At 43.5% G+C, this 18,161-nt stretch overlaps 1 protein-coding gene across 1 annotated transcript; it reads right to left on the reverse strand.

Moving 5' to 3' along the window:
- Positions 1–9,725: 9,725 nt before the first annotated feature.
- LOC143210719 (cuticle protein 7-like) lies at positions 9,726–14,766 on the reverse strand. The gene is made up of 3 exons (XM_076427845.1): positions 14,566–14,766; positions 12,663–12,900; positions 9,726–9,986 (listed from the first exon to the last, which is right to left on the reverse strand). The coding sequence occupies exons 1-3, from the start codon at positions 14,575–14,577 to the stop codon at positions 9,844–9,846; spliced, it is 393 nt and encodes a 130-aa protein (XP_076283960.1). The 5' UTR covers positions 14,578–14,766; the 3' UTR covers positions 9,726–9,843.
- Positions 14,767–18,161: the final 3,395 nt, after the last annotated feature.

Consider the following 18,161-nt stretch of genomic DNA (forward strand, 5'->3'; position numbering starts at 1 on the left):
CTCCCTCTCTCTAGTCGAAGATTATGGAGTTTGCTGGCCCGCTATTCACATACTACGCAAACTCTTCTTTGGCTCCTCCTTCCTGTGTTCTTGGCTATCATGCAATTATACATCCTGAGTGACCAAGAGGTCCCCATCCCAGGCTCACGGTGGCAGGATAACGATACCAGGGAGGCCCGTGCAACCACCTCCCCACTACCGACACTAAGGTATCCCTCCTTTGCGCCGTAAACTTGAATTCTATTCTTTTTACCAGTCAGAGCGAAAAACTTTATCTCCCAAACGTGCCCGGGTCGCCGCCGATGAATCAATCCCTGGGGATACACTGCGTTCACTGAATGCTGCCACACCCAGATCCGACAATGCACTCCACGCACCCCTCACTCCGTTAGCACACGCCGAAGCGTGCCCCAGGAACCACCACGAGGAGGTGGAGTGAGAGGATTTTAGGTTCTGGACCAACGCCACTGCGGTATATCCTCCAGTGGATCCGAGACACCACTACAGGACCCCAGAACCCTTCGGTTCCCAGTTTCCCTACACGATCTCTGTCCCTGCTCGGAACAGGCGATGGGAGCTATGTAGATCGCGACTTTACTGTATCGCTTCATCATTCCCTCCAAAGATTTGCTTCCTCGGCGACGGCGTCGACTTTTCTGCACACCGCTTCTTCATTCCATAGACAACAGCTAACCAATTGTTTCCTTTCTAAGTCGGCTGATTAACTTGCCGTGCGACTTTCTTCACTGCTACAAATAATAATATTTCAGCTTTAACTTTCCATTGAAAGTTTTTTGATTTTGGCACAAAATCCATCGGTTTACCCCACTGTGTTGCTTCGATCGGATTCGGACGAAACGCGTGAGATTCCTCGTTCTTTGTTTTTTCAAGCGATCCGCGCGCATAAAGCCGACAAGGTGCAACGATGCAGCGATGCAACGGTACAGCGGTGCAGCGGCGCGAGTCGGTCGTTCGAACAGGTGAATTTCCATACGGGCACCTTTTTCTGGTGGCCGCGGGATCGTACCGAGTCCGAACGGTCGACACGTGTCGGCGGACAAAAAACATTAGACAGCTTGAATGGAGGGCAAACATCGCATTTCAATTGCGACGAATCGATTGCCCCGCGTGGAACCAGCGTGCCAGCGAAATATCGGTTTCGCGGGTCTCGAAACAAACAAGTGGCGTATCCCGCGTCGCGTCGTGACTGCGACACCATCGAATTTATGCCAGCACTGCGCGGCGCGCGGAGGGGAGATACGAACGACGCTACCTCCCACTTTCAGCCCCAGTGTCAATAAAAACAAGTTTCTCACGGTGCTCATTCCACACCGCGATTGAGCTCCGTCGATCGTGCGATCAAAAATCTGTTTCTCTTAGGCCGTCCACACACGGGTCGATCGTCGATTCGGTCGACGCGATTCCAGTCGCGTGCGATTCCCCCCTCCACGTGACTTCCAATGCAAATGAATGGAGAGCCACACACGGGTCGATTCGTGGTCGACTGAAATCGGCGCCGATAAGCCCGCTGAAACTAGGCTCACTTCCTTAAACCTTTCCACTACGAGATATCTGGTCGCTAGACTGCGGAGATTTGTGCATTTGTGGGTCCTGAAAGTTTTCGAAAAATGTTAGACTCTGCAATTCGGCGGAATCGAACACGATTTTTATTTACTTCAGACCTGCAAAGGCTACCACCACTGAAAATAGGATTTTATTTGATTGCACTTTCTCTTAAAATTCATAACCGACACGGTTTTCACCGACAATATTTCACCGACTCCAGATTTGACCGGCAATAACTTTGGCCGACAACGTGTTTAACTAACAACGACTTTGAAGTCCACTGTCCACGTACACTAGATCGCAAAAGTCTCTGAATGGATCGGCGCGGACCACTGCGTGGCGTGTTAACGGAAAATTTCCGAATGGAAAGTCTCGATAAGAATTTTTGAATGTAAGTGGTCCGAAGTAGCGAGTTTCAAGGGTCGATTGCACATCGTGAAGTTTTCGAGTTCACGGCGGAGACTGGAATAAGAATCGGTAATTGTATCAGCTCTACGATGCAACGGGGTAGAAGAAATTCGTTTCTCTCCAATATTCAATTTTAATAGGTCGGCAAGACCGCAACGATGGGGTATTCATTCTCCTTCGTTTTCCCTTGGTTTCCATCTCATTGGCTTCTCGCCTTGCTCCGAAAGCACACCGGGAAAGATTCATCGATAAGTTCGCCTAAGGTTCCGAGATAACCTGGACGAAGAAAATTCCGCGCGCGGAGGAGCAATAAAACAAAGGACCCCGGGAACAATGGTAACTAATTTCAATGGACCGTTAAATATGGACGGACACTATTAATTGTCGGTCTGCGATTGTCCATTAATTTCGCCGGTCGTTTTGTTGAGATCGTGGAATAACACAATTCCATCAACCGGCTCGCCAGTGGAAGTAATTCAACGCGATGAAATTGGTTTCTTCGTGTTCTATTGACAGTTCCTTTGGAATAGCAACGGGGTCACGCAAAGCTCCCAGAGAAATACAGCACATTCTGCTGAAATTAATCGCCGTGCGAATAATTTTTATGGGCGTCGTACGTTTCCCGATAATGTTAACACCAGGTATTAAGACGAAGCAAAAAGAAAAAATACAGTCTAGAGGAGAGAAAATGTTTCATACTTTCATAAAAGCTTTTCGAACGTACGGCTTCAAAGCAGCTCACTTCGTTGGCGCTAATCCTCGTTCATCGCGCATTTAAATTCATAATCTTTCACTCTGCCAGGCTGCCCTTTTCTCCCTTTACAGAGTTATCACAAAAATTGTAACTTAGTTGAACAGCATTTTCCGTGTAAAAAGTAGTAAACCAATTCTTGTGTAAATAAAGTAACCCTGGATTAACCCTCCGCGAACCAGGCGGATAAAAAAACACCTCCTGATCGAAAATGGGAAGAACAGTCTCGAGCGAAGCGAAAATTTACATGTAAACATAATAGTTTATTGTAGAATACGTTAACTAAAAATAATTCGATGCGTTGTGAAATTTCATCGTTCGTATAAAAACTAACAAAATTTGAATGTCTAGCGATATATCAGGGAATAATATGCAGATAGATTATAGATCGAGCTGTACCTGCTGAAAAACGACATGCCGCGTAATTAGAGGCCCATATCAGCCTGTCTAAATCGCAACAAGTAATTCATTCAGGGAGTCACTGTTTCAGCACAGCGTCATTATGACATTATCCCTGTGGCAGCTATTTTGCTGACGCGAATTAACATTAAGCTGTATTACTCGTTCATTAGCTCGAGCTGCCTCGGCCGCGACTATTATACTGGTGTCTCTGGACTCGGGTAAATTATGCTGTGCATCTTTCAATTCCTCCTCATTTCCGGCCATTTTATTTTTCCCCGTGCTTTTTTCGGCGCTGGCTCGTAAGAAGCTTATCCACTTCTCCGTTCGCTTTCTATACTTTTCGCGGCGCGCGCGCACCAGTAATCCCCGCGGAGTGGCTGAAAGCTATTTTAATGAAAACCAGCCGGAGAGTTGCCGAAACATCCGGCCCCGCCGGCACCCGTGTTTCGTTAAATGCGCGAATTAAGAAGTTTCGCGCGGGCACCACCCCCGCGAAAATATTTCGTCGTCCAGTCACATCGGAACGGAACCCCGGCAGCCGACCAAATATCCGCAGCGATCTGGACCGAAGAATTTAGCCATTCAACATCGTTATTTTTCCACGAAAAACGAATATCCACCATCATGACAAAAATGAGTAGGTGCAATGTAAAACAGTAAAAACATTAGAAGAATTTAAAAATACTATTATATTCTTTTCAACCTATTAAACACATTAAAAGAGAAAATAATCTCCTGTTTCACTCCAGTTCGCTGCAACCCAGGTACAAAATTTTTATTTTGCACAAAAATCCGCTGCCTATTAATTAATAACACTATTTACTTTGCGGTTTATTTCCAGATCGGACACGAACGTTCCACTCATCCAACAGTAACGTGAAAATTGTTTTGGATTTTGGTACGGTATTTTTTGGCTGTGGCGAATTTAATAGTTGTTTACTTAGTTTTTTTTTCAACGAATTTAAGGTTTTTTTACCACAGAAAAAAAACGAGAGAGAAATACGCCGCCTCTAACGATCTCATTTTATTTCAGAGTTTAAATATTTCTTCATTTGGAATACTTGTACCAACTAAAGAATGTATTCGATTTCATTTAGTGTGATCAGTTTTTGAGACCCACAGACGATTATCAATGCAAATTGAATGGATATCGATTAGTGGACTTTATGACAAAAATCCCTCTAAAATTCGTGGATCGAAGACCACCGCCCGTGCGCAAGCTTTCCCGGTGGATCGTAAAATGTTTCCCGATATCAGTCGACGAAACGAAACGATACGCCGGAATAATCGAGAATGAATAATAAAGAGACCGGTCGACGCAGCTGTCGATCGAGTACCGGGCATCAAAAATCGAATTCCCAATTTAATGACAACCTTTTACTGTCGCTCTTTATCTGCACGGGAAATTACCGCCTAGTCTTGCAGTATTCTGTCCCGTTTACGATCGACCAGCCCGTGTTGCAAACATTTTTATTTGACGCGATTGGGTTTCCCGTGTCGCAACTGTCCAATCGTTTTCAAAAGTGCACACCCATCAAGGAAACTTCAATGACGAAAATAAAGATAACCCTTAGCACTCGAAAATTGCTGTACCATTATACAAAATATTGTTTACGGTATTAAATACGTTGGTATCTAATCAATTACTAAACATTTAAGTATTGCATGAGGTATTACATCAATTTTATATTCGTACAAAGCTAAAAATTAATACAGAATGGAATTATTCTAGGTTGGAAGAAATGTTTCATTTTACAGTTAAAATAGCTCCGAGTCCAAAGGGTTTACCCTAGCGGGATCCATTCAAACCTACAGAAACAGAGGTGGACGGTATTCGATTACTATGTGATTACATTTATAGTTAATTACGAAATGTGATAATGGCTAATCGAATAAATCAGTAATTATTATTACATTTGGTAATCCGGAGACATTAATCAGTAATCTGTAATCGCAGATGAATTAATCATTAATTTATCGTTTACTAAAATTAACATTACATTATAATTATTGTAGAGGCCGAGCCACACGGAACGTGATCAGTTTAGATTAGATTATTGTAAATCAGCTTAGATTGCATGAAACTTTTTGTCAACTCTTTTTTCAGGAGTCGTCAAGATCATCCGTAACAAATTTATTTTATAAGAAAGAAAGAAAGAGGAAAGAAAACTTTAATCTTAAAATTGGAAGTAAGAAGAACAAAAATAAAAAAACCCATAAAAATGAAAAAAAGATGATTAATTTGAAGCGGGATTTGAACACGTGACCTCTCTACCACCCTTGATACCATAGCTGTTGCGGCACGATTAAGAAATGAATTTCCTGGATATCATAAAATTAAATATTAATTATCCCGATAAATAATGAGTATTGTTCAAAACGCTCGGACATGGGTCAGCTTATTTTTGCTCTAGATTCACCAGAAAAAGTTTAACTACCTCTGGCCTAGAGGGAAGATCAGGTATGATGGTTATTTCACAGGTCTTCGGGCCTGCTTGACCGTGGCCACCGAGCCCTCGGCGTCGTCTTTCACGCGTCGCAGAGCTTGCGAGCTTCGGCGAGCTTAATCTTCCGTGGCGTGCTGACTTGGACGGTCTCGAAAGTTGCCGAATCTCGAGGGTGCGCTCCGGTGTCTTTTGCACAAGTCTGAGAGCTGGCTAGCCCCGCCTTCCTCCTCCTCCTCCTCCAGCAACAAGAGGAACACACTCCCGCTTAAACCATTCTCCCGGGTGCTATTGTTGGGAACACCTTTCGGGCCAATAAACTATCCCGCCGAATTCCATCGGGGAACTTTTCTCAGGAATCCGATAAGCATCTCGCTGTTTCAGAACGTGCGTTTCCGATGTTTGACCCGGTGATGCGAGTAACCCGATTGAAACGCGGGTCTACGAACTCGAGCCAGGAGCCTCCGGTTCCCTCGCAAACTTCTCGCGAAATTTCATGAAGTTGCCGGCTACGCGTCCGAAAGATCCAGGATCCTCCTGAAATAAGTACCGGGGCTTTGAACAAACCATTGCTTGTCTAAGAGCGGAAAGTTTCGGCGTTCACCCGTTCGTCTCCTTATTGTTCGAGTCTTTCCCGGCGCACGATCTCGACGAACGCGAGTCACTGATTTCTATCGGAGTACACCATCGCATGTATACACGGTGACTCGCCTAAGACACGCCATTTGAATAACTTCTATATTTTTTGAGATAGGAAGAAATGTTTCGCGCAAAAGTGGTTTGGTTTGTTAGCTTTCTTCAGGTTCAGGTTGATTCTGACTTTCTAGGCTTGTAGCCCTTTGCGAGACAATTTCAACCATATAATCATTCAAGGTCATTTCAGATCGTAAACGTAAAAAGGGATGAAAAATATAAATTCACAAAATTGGCTCTATCTCTGTCATTACTCCCTGATTCTTTTAATCTTTCTACTGCTTCAGGTCAGACAAATTATTCGTTTATTCAAATGAAATATTCTTTCAATTAAATCCGTAAAATCCGCACGCTGCTATTGACATTGTATGACCAGAACTAAACTACAGAAACGATCAGCCTTGTTATTCCAAAAGTGTTGAAACGACGCGACGCGACGCACGCGTATGATTGTACATATCGACGTCTGATATCTAGCGCGGTGATCATAAAACTGTCTAGACATGTTAAAAAACGGGAGGAAGGGACTCGGGGCTAAACGACTCATACGATCATAAACTCTCCTCTGGTTTATCGTCGAGATGAGTGCACTCCTCAAATTGGAGGGTCCGCGGGTCCACCATTTTGAGAGTGCCGAATGGAAAAGCATAAACATTCGTACGAGTTGCGGGGTACAATTCGCCACAATAGGTATCCACAGACCTCTTAACCGATGTGGAGAAAACGAATTGCTATGAGCCAATAAAGGAACTCTGTTGCCCGTATGTCCCGTTTCTGTCCGTCGTCGTTTCGTACACGTGTATCGCCGGTGTGTATTGCAAACGAGGATCGTTCGGCGCGGGGAAAAACGTTGCGGAGAAATTAAACAAGAGATAGCTCGCAATAACGTTCCCGAAGTGTCCTCTTCAGGCGGTCGCGCGTTATTGGGGATAGCGGCCGAGTTTGCCGGGAAACTGAAAGAAAGAGAACTCGTGCAGGACCTATATATGTAGACACAGAGAGAGAGAGAGAGAGAGCCGGAGCTTTTTTGTCGGCACGAGACGAAAAAGAAAGTCAAAGAAGCCCCGCACGAAACTCGAAAATCAAAGGCAACGGGTAAACACGGCGAACTATCGATTCCTCCTGAGCGTATTTGCATTCGTGCTATGTATTACTATTCTCTTTTGTTTGCCCTCGCTCGCATACACAGCGCACTGTATTAGCAAGTATTTGCCCGGTCTCTCTCCGTGCTCTTACATTATAAAATCAATAGTTCGAGAAACATATTTCGGGAAACTGTTCGCTTCGCCGCCTATCGCGAATTCACCTCATATACGATTTCTCTTCTGTTTCTTATGGACATTTCAGAAATTTCGATGTCCTCTTCGTACGAAATGACCTGTATAACCTGATCGTTGATAAACTGAGAACACCTTGCACCTTTTTCGAACGAGCGTTCCGAAATGAGGTTATTGCTTTAACGAACAGTTCCTGTCGGACGCGATAACAGCGCATTGTTATTTCATTCTCATTTAGCGACGCCGCTTCTGCAATTGTCTACTGAATTTTTCATCTGAATTGGTCCGTTTCGCAAGATCGTTCAACGCGGAACGGTGAAGCTCCATCATGCTTTTCAATCTGTGCACCCACAATACTCGTTCGATGAGGAAACAAGCGAAGACGGTTCGTGCGGCTGGCTGATACGAGCACGAAATTCATAAATTATATTTCCAGCGAGGAAGAAATTCGGACACCGTGGAGCTGGGCCGAATAGACAGCAAATAAGAAAATAAGGAAGCATTCCGCAAGTTCTCGGGCTCGTACGTTACCCGGTTTGCGCTGTCCGATTGCTTAGCGTCTACGCCGCGGGAAGCCACGGTCGACTTTCTTTCAGACGATAACTTTGCCGCTTTCGAGGATATCCGTAGCCGAGTTCCATACTACAGCCGGCGCAAAAATCGTCGGGCGAACGGGGTAAAGTCGCGATCTAGCTCCCTGAGGATCTCCACGATCACTGTCCCTTCGCCTGCCCCTTCCACTGTCCGTGTTTACATGCTATCCTCTTCTATGTTCGGCATCCTTTATACTTTCGGCGCGATCGACGCAGTCTTAAAAGAAAACTGTTCCCTGCTCGGAACAGGCGGTGGGAGCAATTCGAAACTTTCGAGCAACTAATTCGTCCTCTGGGAAAACCTTCTTTATCGAATTAGAGTTACAAACAGTTCGTGTCAATTAAAACGCTCTGCATTAATTCATATTTTTCTCAAAAATTCTCATTCTTTCAAAAAAAAATTACGCTGGATTAACTCATAATATCAGTACGTTTATACCAATAGTTTTTTTTTTCTTCTATGCATGTCCTTTCTTAGTAATTAATGTTAAGTCTTTATTCTATTGTAAGTCTTTATTCTACTGTAAATGGACCTCGGTCCGTGCATAATAAATAATAATAATAATAATATTTTATTTATGCCGCTTCCAAGGACATCCATAGGCGAGATTCATACTACAGCCTGCTCAAAAATCGTCGGGCGAACGGGGACACAGTAATTGCCATTCATCCCCATCGGAACTTTCTTGCAACTAATTCTCCCTCTGGGAAAATCTTTATCGAGTCAGACTTACAAACAGTTCGTATCAATTAAAGCTCCCATCCCCGATCTGGCGACTCTGCTCGCGCCTCAAGCCGGAGCGCGCTCATTAATTTCGAAACGCGTCGTTGTTTCCGGTAAGCCTGGATACGTAATCACGGGGGAGATCCATATGTCCCTGACGGTCGGATTGTCAATCAGTAAACGTCACTTCCGTTAAAAAACAACGTCGGAATCACGGTGCGCCACGGCAGGGGGTAACGCGCATCGATTTTCGATTTACCCGCCGCGAATTCTATGCGATCGAACCTCTTCGCGGCTAAGCGGCAAGTAATTTGGGACGGACAATATCCGGCTGTGATATTATTACAGCGCGTAATAAATTGAATTCTGCGGGGTTGGCGGCGTTGTTGTTGCTGGATTCCGTCGAAATCTGTTACAAACCGTTGCGTTCCGCTGTACCCGCCGGAAGTCAATGATCTGCGGATACTTCCGAATTTATCGTTCGTTGATAAGCCAAATGAATCGCTGAATAAACCGAAACGCTGAATGCTAACCTGAAATGTTAATTGGAATTTTGAACGGCGCGTTTAACAATTCGGCGATCGCGTCACGCTTGCAATATGAATACACAATGATCCGTTTTGCAAATTCAACATTTTTTCGCTCAACTTCAATCCGATCGAGGAGAATCTCTGCCAATTCGAACATTGATACGTTTATTAGTTTCTTTTTCTTAGATTTGTCGTGGTACCGTGGTTTCGGAATAGAGTATTTTCGGAGGCTGCTACGGTGGCAGGCGAGGGGTGAAAGGAGTGGGACATCCATATTTCATGAGGATCGAGAGATGAACATCGCGGCTGCATAAAAATCAAGAATCCGAAAGCCGGTATTGAATACTGAAACAGTTCTTTAATCAGCACAAACAAAAACAGAACAATCGGCGTAACAAGAACAACAGCCGCATAACAAGGTGTCTTTGGTCACGGGTATGACATCGTCGCGGTTTTTAATGATGATGGCCTCCCTCGTGGACGATTCCGTTGCTGTTATGGACGTGAGCGACGAATCCGTCTTTTCCCGCGTGATACTTCACCGTTCTGACATTGCCACCTGGTTCTTTCACCGTGTACTCGCCGTGTACCTCCTCGCCTGCAATTCAAATCGTTTCTGTAGATTCTGGATTCACGTGAAATCAGAACGAGGACTTAATTATCGGCCGGTGTGTTGTCCGATGCGGGAACAATGAACCCGTGTTTCCCAGACTATAATATAACGATCGGAATCGTCCGCAAAATACAGGGCGTCCATAAATATCCTATGCGATTATAAATGGCTGTAAGTTCGCAGCGGTGGATATTACGCACTGTATTCTACTGTTACGAGAACCAGCGGCCCATGCAATCGCTATTTTGACTACCATGGTGTGCCTCATCGCTGCAAAATGGCTGCGGCTCCGCAATAGCGTGGCTGCTGCTTTGCGGAAAATCAATAACTATTTCCAATCTGATCAGAAAGTTTCTAATCATGCGATTATCATTTTTAAGAACCTTTGCCTCGTCGGTGATGCTTTCTCACACCGTTGAGGAAAGTGTTCGTTGCTGAGTGGCGAGTCACCGTCGCGCGCTTATGGCTTTTCCGATCAAATACTTCTGAGTTTGAGAAAAAAAGTTGAATTTCAAATCAACTTTATAACTGCTCTGTGGATAATTATTAATCCACCTTCGCGTCGTGAATAATTCCTCGAATGATTCAATATTGATAACATTCCTTCACAGATTTTTTAAAATGTTTATCGTGAGTCTCGATCGAAGTCATAACTTGGTGAAATCGCTTGAGAGTTTTTATTAACAATTTCACGTACACTCGCGGGTGTACGATCGCAGACAAGCACAACGAAGTCTTCAAATTGAATAGCGTTCACAGTTAGCTCGCAGCTAGTTAGCGGATTAACATTGCAAAACGGAGCAGGCTTGTCAGGTGCGACACAGTATTCGAAATTGTTTCGAAAGAGAATTCCAGCGCGGGAGTAGTTCACGAATTCAGGAACGTTTCTTCGCGCCGTATGTATCGCCTGCGTCGCTCTGGAAAGACCTTGAACAGTGCGGTCGGTTTTGATTTTCGCTCGTTCAATGACGCCGCAATCAGTCGTGGTTAAATCAACGAGCTTCCACGCAAACCGGGATCCGCGAACCGTAATTATTTCTCCTGCATAACGTCACGGTCTTGTTAACTGTATTAGAGAACTCAAACTAATTTGACAAGAGACTGCTGAACGATGGATGCCTTAAAGGAGACGCATTCCGATATGGGAGACCTTACCGCCATTTTAAATGCGTTTGCTGCTGCATCCGACATAGAACGTCACCCGTTGAAATACTCAAAAATACTACACACCTCTGGCAACAAGCGAAAAATAATATTTTAGCGAAACAAGCGAAATATTTGACTGCAACTTTCGAAACAGTGAGACATTAATTAACTTCTGTTGATGAAAACCTCAAAAAATTGCGCAACACGAGGAATTTATTCAAATTTAGTGAATTATACGAATTTTCTGAAGTTTTTTTTTAAAGCGAAATATGTTTTTGGACTCGTTCACATGTACGGAAGTGGTTTTTAATATCTGGTTATTCAATCATTTATTCATTTAGCGCTGTTTGCTATCCCGTGCTTCTTCACCGAGAATAATGAATGTCCTGCAGCAGTTCACGCAGTTCCGGTCACGAAAAACGAGAAGTTCCTCGAAATACAATATATGTTTAGGTACTGGTACATGGAGTCTACAGCGAACACATACCCTGCGGACTCAGTCAACTGATTAATCCTAATCAAAGTACTCCCGGCAAACTAGCTTCCCAACTGTTTGACATGCGAGCGTCATTAACATGGAACACGTTCTAATTCTAATTAAAGCGATTTTGTAGTCAAAGTGGAAGAATCTTGAAACTAGAAATTCGTCGTGCTGTATCAACGTAAGTCTTAGTTTTGCATTGGACATTGTTTAAATCGATATACGCAAATTTCGAGAAGCAGTTCACAATGATTCTGCAAATTTCGAAGCACAGAGCACAGAAGCTTGGCACGCGACGCAACATTTATATTTTACATTTACACATTTACATTTTCAATATACGCCCACGTGAAAAGTTGCAGAAAGCAACTTTTAATATTTTCTCTGCAATCCCGACCAATTGCAATTTTTCCAAAATTGTAATTCGTTTTTTCAAAAACGTAAAAGAAAATGCAAGTCGTATGGTCCGATATTAAAAAAGTTATCATTTTTCAGAGTGTCCCAATATTACTGTAACAGGTTGCTGCGAACCATAAGTGATTAGAAATTGTAAGAAACCGTAAAATCAGATTTTTCAATTTTACAAAGCCTTTTTTATGCGATTTCGATGAAAAACTTTACATATGTACATAACTTACTTAGATTGACGAGAAACATGCTTTAAATTTTTATTATAGGCACAAATGAAAAATGTGAAACGTCGTGACCTCTGCTTTGTTCTTCGTTATTACAACAAATTAAAAAAAATTAATTGCACGTTGCTTAATAAAATGATGCTTCTAAATTTCTAAAAATTAATTATTCGTTTTTAAAGAATGTACAAATAGTTTTTACACTTGTATATTGATCTTGAACTGCCAAATCTTGATCCGGGATGTTCTGTTTAGAATCGAGACCAATAAATAGCAGTTTTAAGCTACGCCCACACCGAAGATTCTTTTGCTCGGTAAGAGAGTAGAAGTCAACAAGAGGCGATAGAAAGTAGCTCGATGTTGCTTCAGTGTGGGCATAGCTTTATTTAATTTCTTTCTTACCATCTCTGTGCTCCTTCTGGCCGTGGAAGTCCCCGGTATGATGATCATCCACTCCGTAAGAGAACTCGTAATGAGGATGCGCCACGTAGTTGTGATGATGATGCCCATGCTTATCAACCCAACCGACTTCTTCGGCATGACCAATCACCGGACCATAGAAATGTTGGAAAGAATGCGCGTGTCCGGCATCGGCTCGACCTTTCCACAAAACCGACAGAACCAGTATCGGCAGGATGAACTGCGAGGAATAGTTCATTAGTTGTTTGCCCTGCGATGGAGTGCGGAATTTAAGCCGAACCGGAGTGTTTGGATAGAAAGTTAACTCTGATGCTGTTTTGTGGCAACGCGTCCCATTTCGCAGTCAAATATGAGGAATGTTTGGTGCTCGCTCGTCAGAAGTTAGAGAGCATATCCCTCACGCAGAGGAGAACGAGGGAAAGAAACACTGCTCGCTCTCGCAACGAGAGACTTGTACAGAATTAATACCATCCAGCCTCTCTATTTTAAAAATATACTTTAATGAGCTTTCAGTCTTCCGAAACCATTCGCAAAGGAACATCGATTTTATTTAATCTTCAGTCACCCGTGCACCGCTTTCCGTATAATTGGTTCCATGGAACTTTATCCGACAAAATAAATATTTGCTAGCGTAGTCGACACCTTTGTTTATGCTTGAAACACTAAATTTAAAGTTTTGAGGTGGTAAGTACACTATACGAGTAATTAAAAGTTAATCTTCTGGTATTAGGTTTCACCTGAACTCTAATTTTCTAGCAGCTAATTGAGATTACTATTTGTATTTAATCAAATCGTCCGTATTATGAACGTTAATGTAAAATTCGGGTAAACGCTACTTTACCGGACTCAAAATTTGTGCCTTTCTCCTATAAATTATGATGTATTTGGTATGTATCCAGTAGATATGGACCCTAGGCGGCTGCAGATCGAAGTTGCGATCCAGTAGGATCAATGGTTCAGAAGTTATGCTTGCTTAAAGTTGAGCAATCTGCAGTGTTTTTGACAGGTAAGGGCGCCGCCATATTGGTTTGTAGTGACGACCGCGAGCCGCTTACCGAGCAGAACCGTCGGTCCATGCCGCCCCCCCCCCACCTAATCGCTAACCAACTCGGTAAGCGGCGCGCGGCCATCGCTACCAATATGGCGGCGCCGTTACCTGTCAAAAACACTGCAGATTGCTCAACTTTAAGCAAGCATAGCTCCTGAACCGTTGATCCTAAAGGATCGAAACTTCGATCTGCAGCCGCCCCAGGTACAAATCTACTGGATTACATACCAAATACATCATAATTTCTAGGAGAAAGGCACAAATTTTGAGTCCGGTAATGTAAAGAGCAGCCTTAAATTCTTTTATTTAAGGGTTAACAGTGATTAAAACGTCTTCATCCCGAAAAATGTCGCAGAAGATAAAATTGATATTTCTTGTATGGCCACATTTATTTAAATGCTGACATATTGGTTACAAACGAATGAAATTTTATTCGCTAAGCTGTGATAATTTTTGCATTTTCTCGGAGAGTTTCAGCTTCAATTATACACGAGCAGTTTCTAAATCCCGCGTCTTAAGGCCGGTCCAATTTCGCGAACTCGAGGGAGTATTTACGAGGGGGCGGGGCGCCTTTTCGAAAAATTTCCCCGGAGAAGTAGAAACGTAATTCGACGGAGTGATTGTGATTAACCGGGGTTACGGAGAATCGATGGAGGTTCCGGCGGAACGGGACAGAACGATTTCGCGAACGGCGGACCGGCGGCCGATAATTAAATGGCACGAAACGATTGATCGATTCCGCCGCTGCGCCGCGCCGCGCCGCTCGGAAACACCGGGTCCCACGTGTCACGGGTCCGAGAAAAATGAGGGATGGTCAATCGCGTGATGTACACTCACTTTAAACGCCATGCCAACGAGTTGACTTAGTCGCGAAGCCCACGGTCGATGAGATGGGACAGAAAATAGAATCGGAAACCGGATCGGATGTAGAATGAAATCGATCGATCGATACCGGGACCGACGATCGTCCGAAAACTGAACGATCAGCGGGCACCGCGTTGTTCCTTTTATAGGTCCACTTTAAAAGTTTTCCTCTGCTTAATTCTTCTTTGGACCCATGCCCGGAACTTCCCGACGGTGCAGACGTTGCAAAACACAATTATTCAAGCGGTCCGACCCAGCAAAAAGCGTCGTGAGTTCCTCGCTCGAGCGCACATTAGCCAATCCCGGTCTCTAATGGAGTTCGTTGCGAAATGGGACGAAAAAAATCGAGCGTAGGAAACGACGCTCAGTTTTCTTCCTCGGCCAGGTGACATACGCGTATCGATCACGCTTCTAGCCGCTCCGTCACGCTCGATAGGGCCGTGAAATTGTGTTACTTGCTTCGACTTTCTTCCTGGATGCTGGTCCCCGCGATCCCACGCTTCATTTCTCCTCGAGTTACGTCTCCAAACCGTAGACCATATTATACTTATAGACCCGGCATAGGTATATAGGTTCCAAGATAACGGAGTATCTGGTGCCCACAAGTCACGCCACGAGATAATTCAATTTCTAAAATGGCCATTTTGTCGTTTACACATTTTGTAAATGAGAATAAAATTGAACATCAGCACACGTGGTGTGCGAATTCGTGTGAAAAGTTACTCCAGTTACTGGAGCTGAAATATAAACGACGGCGAACTATTTGATGATGTTTGGAATGTTATAGGTTACATCACCACAGTGGAAAGATCGAAAAACGACAACACATGGAAATTTGTAAATATTTCGCATATGTATAGACATGCTTTTTAAAAACAATTAATGTTGAATTTTGCTTGTTTCTAACTGGATGTAATTCTAGGACAGCCATAAAATCCAATTAAAAACCGAAACATTGGAAGCGCATGCATTTACATTTATACCAAATACACTTTCACACAGTACAATACGAATTTTAAAATTCAATTTTTTTAAACATTAAAAACAATTCTTACAAATCAAACAGAATCGCGGGACGAGAAATGGAATTCTTTCGAATATAGATGACAAGAAATTCAGTATTCCGAACGGGTGTCCCACTCGATCTGCCTTTTCCAGACAGTTGATAGTAGAATGACGTTTAATAACACTCACCGATCAGTTTCCAGGTCGGGAGATCGGCAAAAAACGGGATCAAGCGTTCGATCATCGACAGGTTCCGCGCCAAGAAATCCAATCATGCGGCCGTTAGCGCCGTTGAAGAAAGATCATTCGCGGAATTTTTGATACCATCCTGTTATTAACAAAAACTGTGGAGATCCCGGGGCTCGGTCGGTCGCAAAGGGAAACGGTTACCGCGGCTGTAGAAACGAGCCAAGGGGTCGAGGGGGAGAATCGTATTCTGGCACACGATGTGCTGGAGCGGCGGAAGTGCTCGAAGAGGCGCTCGGCTTTTGAGTTATGACACTTTTTGAGTCGAGGAGTCGCATTGTGAATGGCGCATCCGGGTCTAGCGTAATATCCCAGCTCGATCTCTCAAGGCTGGGCCGGCGATAAATCTGCCTTAAATAAGATTTGCCGGCGACACTCCCGCGAAATAAAAGGAACGGAACGGCCACGGTTCCGGCGACACGGTTTGCCTCCCTTCGATTCCGATCTGTCGACACTCTGATCGGGGTTGATTGGTAATTTTCCTCGGACTGCTTAATGGGGCTGCCGCGTTTAACGAAACGCGCTTGTCCTACTTCAGCCTGGCGAAATCGTTTTGCTAGTCTCCTTGAAACAGGACGGCTCCCAATGATTAGAGAACACCGTTTCTCAACCGTTCTTGGCTCACAGTGCTGTTTTCAAAGTCATTTTCATTTAGCATCTTGCACCAGCGGATCTTCATCTCTATATATAAAAATGCAGTCCCGACTCATTCACTCACTCACTGATCAACGCCCAGGCTAAACCCTTGGACCTAGAAAGCTGAAATTTTGCACAGAGGTTTCCTTTATGATCTATACAAGGGTTAAGAAAGGATATTTCGAAATTCAACCAAGGGGGTGAAAAGGGGTTGCAACGTTTGTATGAGGAATATTTTGTTCGTGGTCGGGGAGTTACTTCATACTTGGTCTTAATGCTCTACTTTGATATAATTAATCAAACACCTGTTTCGGCATTTCAAAAAATTCAACCCCCGAGGGGGTGAAAAGGGGTTGCAACGTTTGTATGAGGAATATTTTGTTCGTGGTCGGATTTGCTTGAAACTTGGTCTTAATGCTCTTTGATATAATTAATCAAACATCTGTTTCGGCATTTTAAAAAATTCAACCCCCAAGGGGGTGAAAAGGGTTTTGAAATCTAAGATGGCGGCATGACATAAAATTAAAACTCTATAGGGGTGACTGGGGGGGGGTTAAAAGGTTTTATGGAGAAACAATATCAATTTCCGAGGGCATTAAACAGTTGTGCGAGCGAAGCCGCGGGAAAAAGCTAGTGTAAAATAAAAATGTGGAGTAAATTAGACATTTATTTTCCTTCAAAGTATGTTTAATAGATTGCAGACAATATAACAATAATTTTTTATTCTGCTGAGCCGTTCATAGTCTCATAGTATTATAGATGGTTTTTACGCTCTGACCTTCACATGTCCTTCGAATTATTTTTTCTTTCATGTTCTTTGGTGTAGTTGGTTGCTCGCGAAGTGCATCATCTTTCAGTGAATTCAGTATCGATAAATTGATACGCTACCGCTATAAAATTCGATGACAATAAGAGACTAAGCTATTTAAATTTGAAGCATGATGAGATATTAGAGAGTTCATGTCTGGGTACATTGATTGAAAGCATTATCGACGAAATTTGGCTAGCCATCGGAGGGAATTGATTTTCTGTTGGTTTGTTCCACTAAACAGCCCTCTTCCAGTGATTATAATCCCTATATCGAGTTCACGTAGACTCTCAAACTATTTCAATTAAACGAAATTTGACTTAGAGCCCAATTTACGTCTCGAGCGTTCGTCCCTCAATAGTCCTTATTTGGCAGGCTCCTTGGGGCAGGGTCAATATTAATTAATATTGGGAATCGATTGGTCTCGCCAATCGTCAGATAATTCCAACGATCCGACGGCCGATGACTCACTGCTTTAAATGCTACAGACGAAGAACGCAAATATTAATGAATAACTCATATTTCTCGTACCAATAATAATTATTACCTCCTTTGAAGACATCGAACCAGCTATTCTTGTTTGGCTTCAGCATAGACGCAAGGCTCAAAAGCGAAAGCTACGTTGCGTACACACGACAATGATTCCTAAGTAATATCACGGTAAGAGATAGAGGGAGCAACCCGAAACCCTAGGGATAAGTCCCGAGATTAACGTTGCGTTCCCCTTGTTCTAGTACCGTGCTGCTTCCCAGATCCCTTCGACTGTTGAACTGCTTTCGAATAATTCAATTCGCGGCACTAAACATATGAAATCTCTTTAGAACATTACACTGTTGCCGACGAATACTTGATCGCGACGTCACATGTAATAATC

Source organism: Lasioglossum baleicum, chromosome 7, assembly GCF_051020765.1.
Source record: "Lasioglossum baleicum chromosome 7, iyLasBale1, whole genome shotgun sequence".
Classification (NCBI taxonomy): domain Eukaryota; kingdom Metazoa; phylum Arthropoda; class Insecta; order Hymenoptera; family Halictidae; genus Lasioglossum; species Lasioglossum baleicum.

What these genes read in the sequence shown, in the direction of transcription:
- LOC143210719 (XM_076427845.1), bottom strand. An exon ending in CCAGAAGGAGCACAGAGATG is followed by an intron (nt 9,987 to 12,662) that starts GTAAGAAAGAAA and finishes TTTGAATTGCAG; the next exon opens with GCGAGGAGGTACACGGCGAG.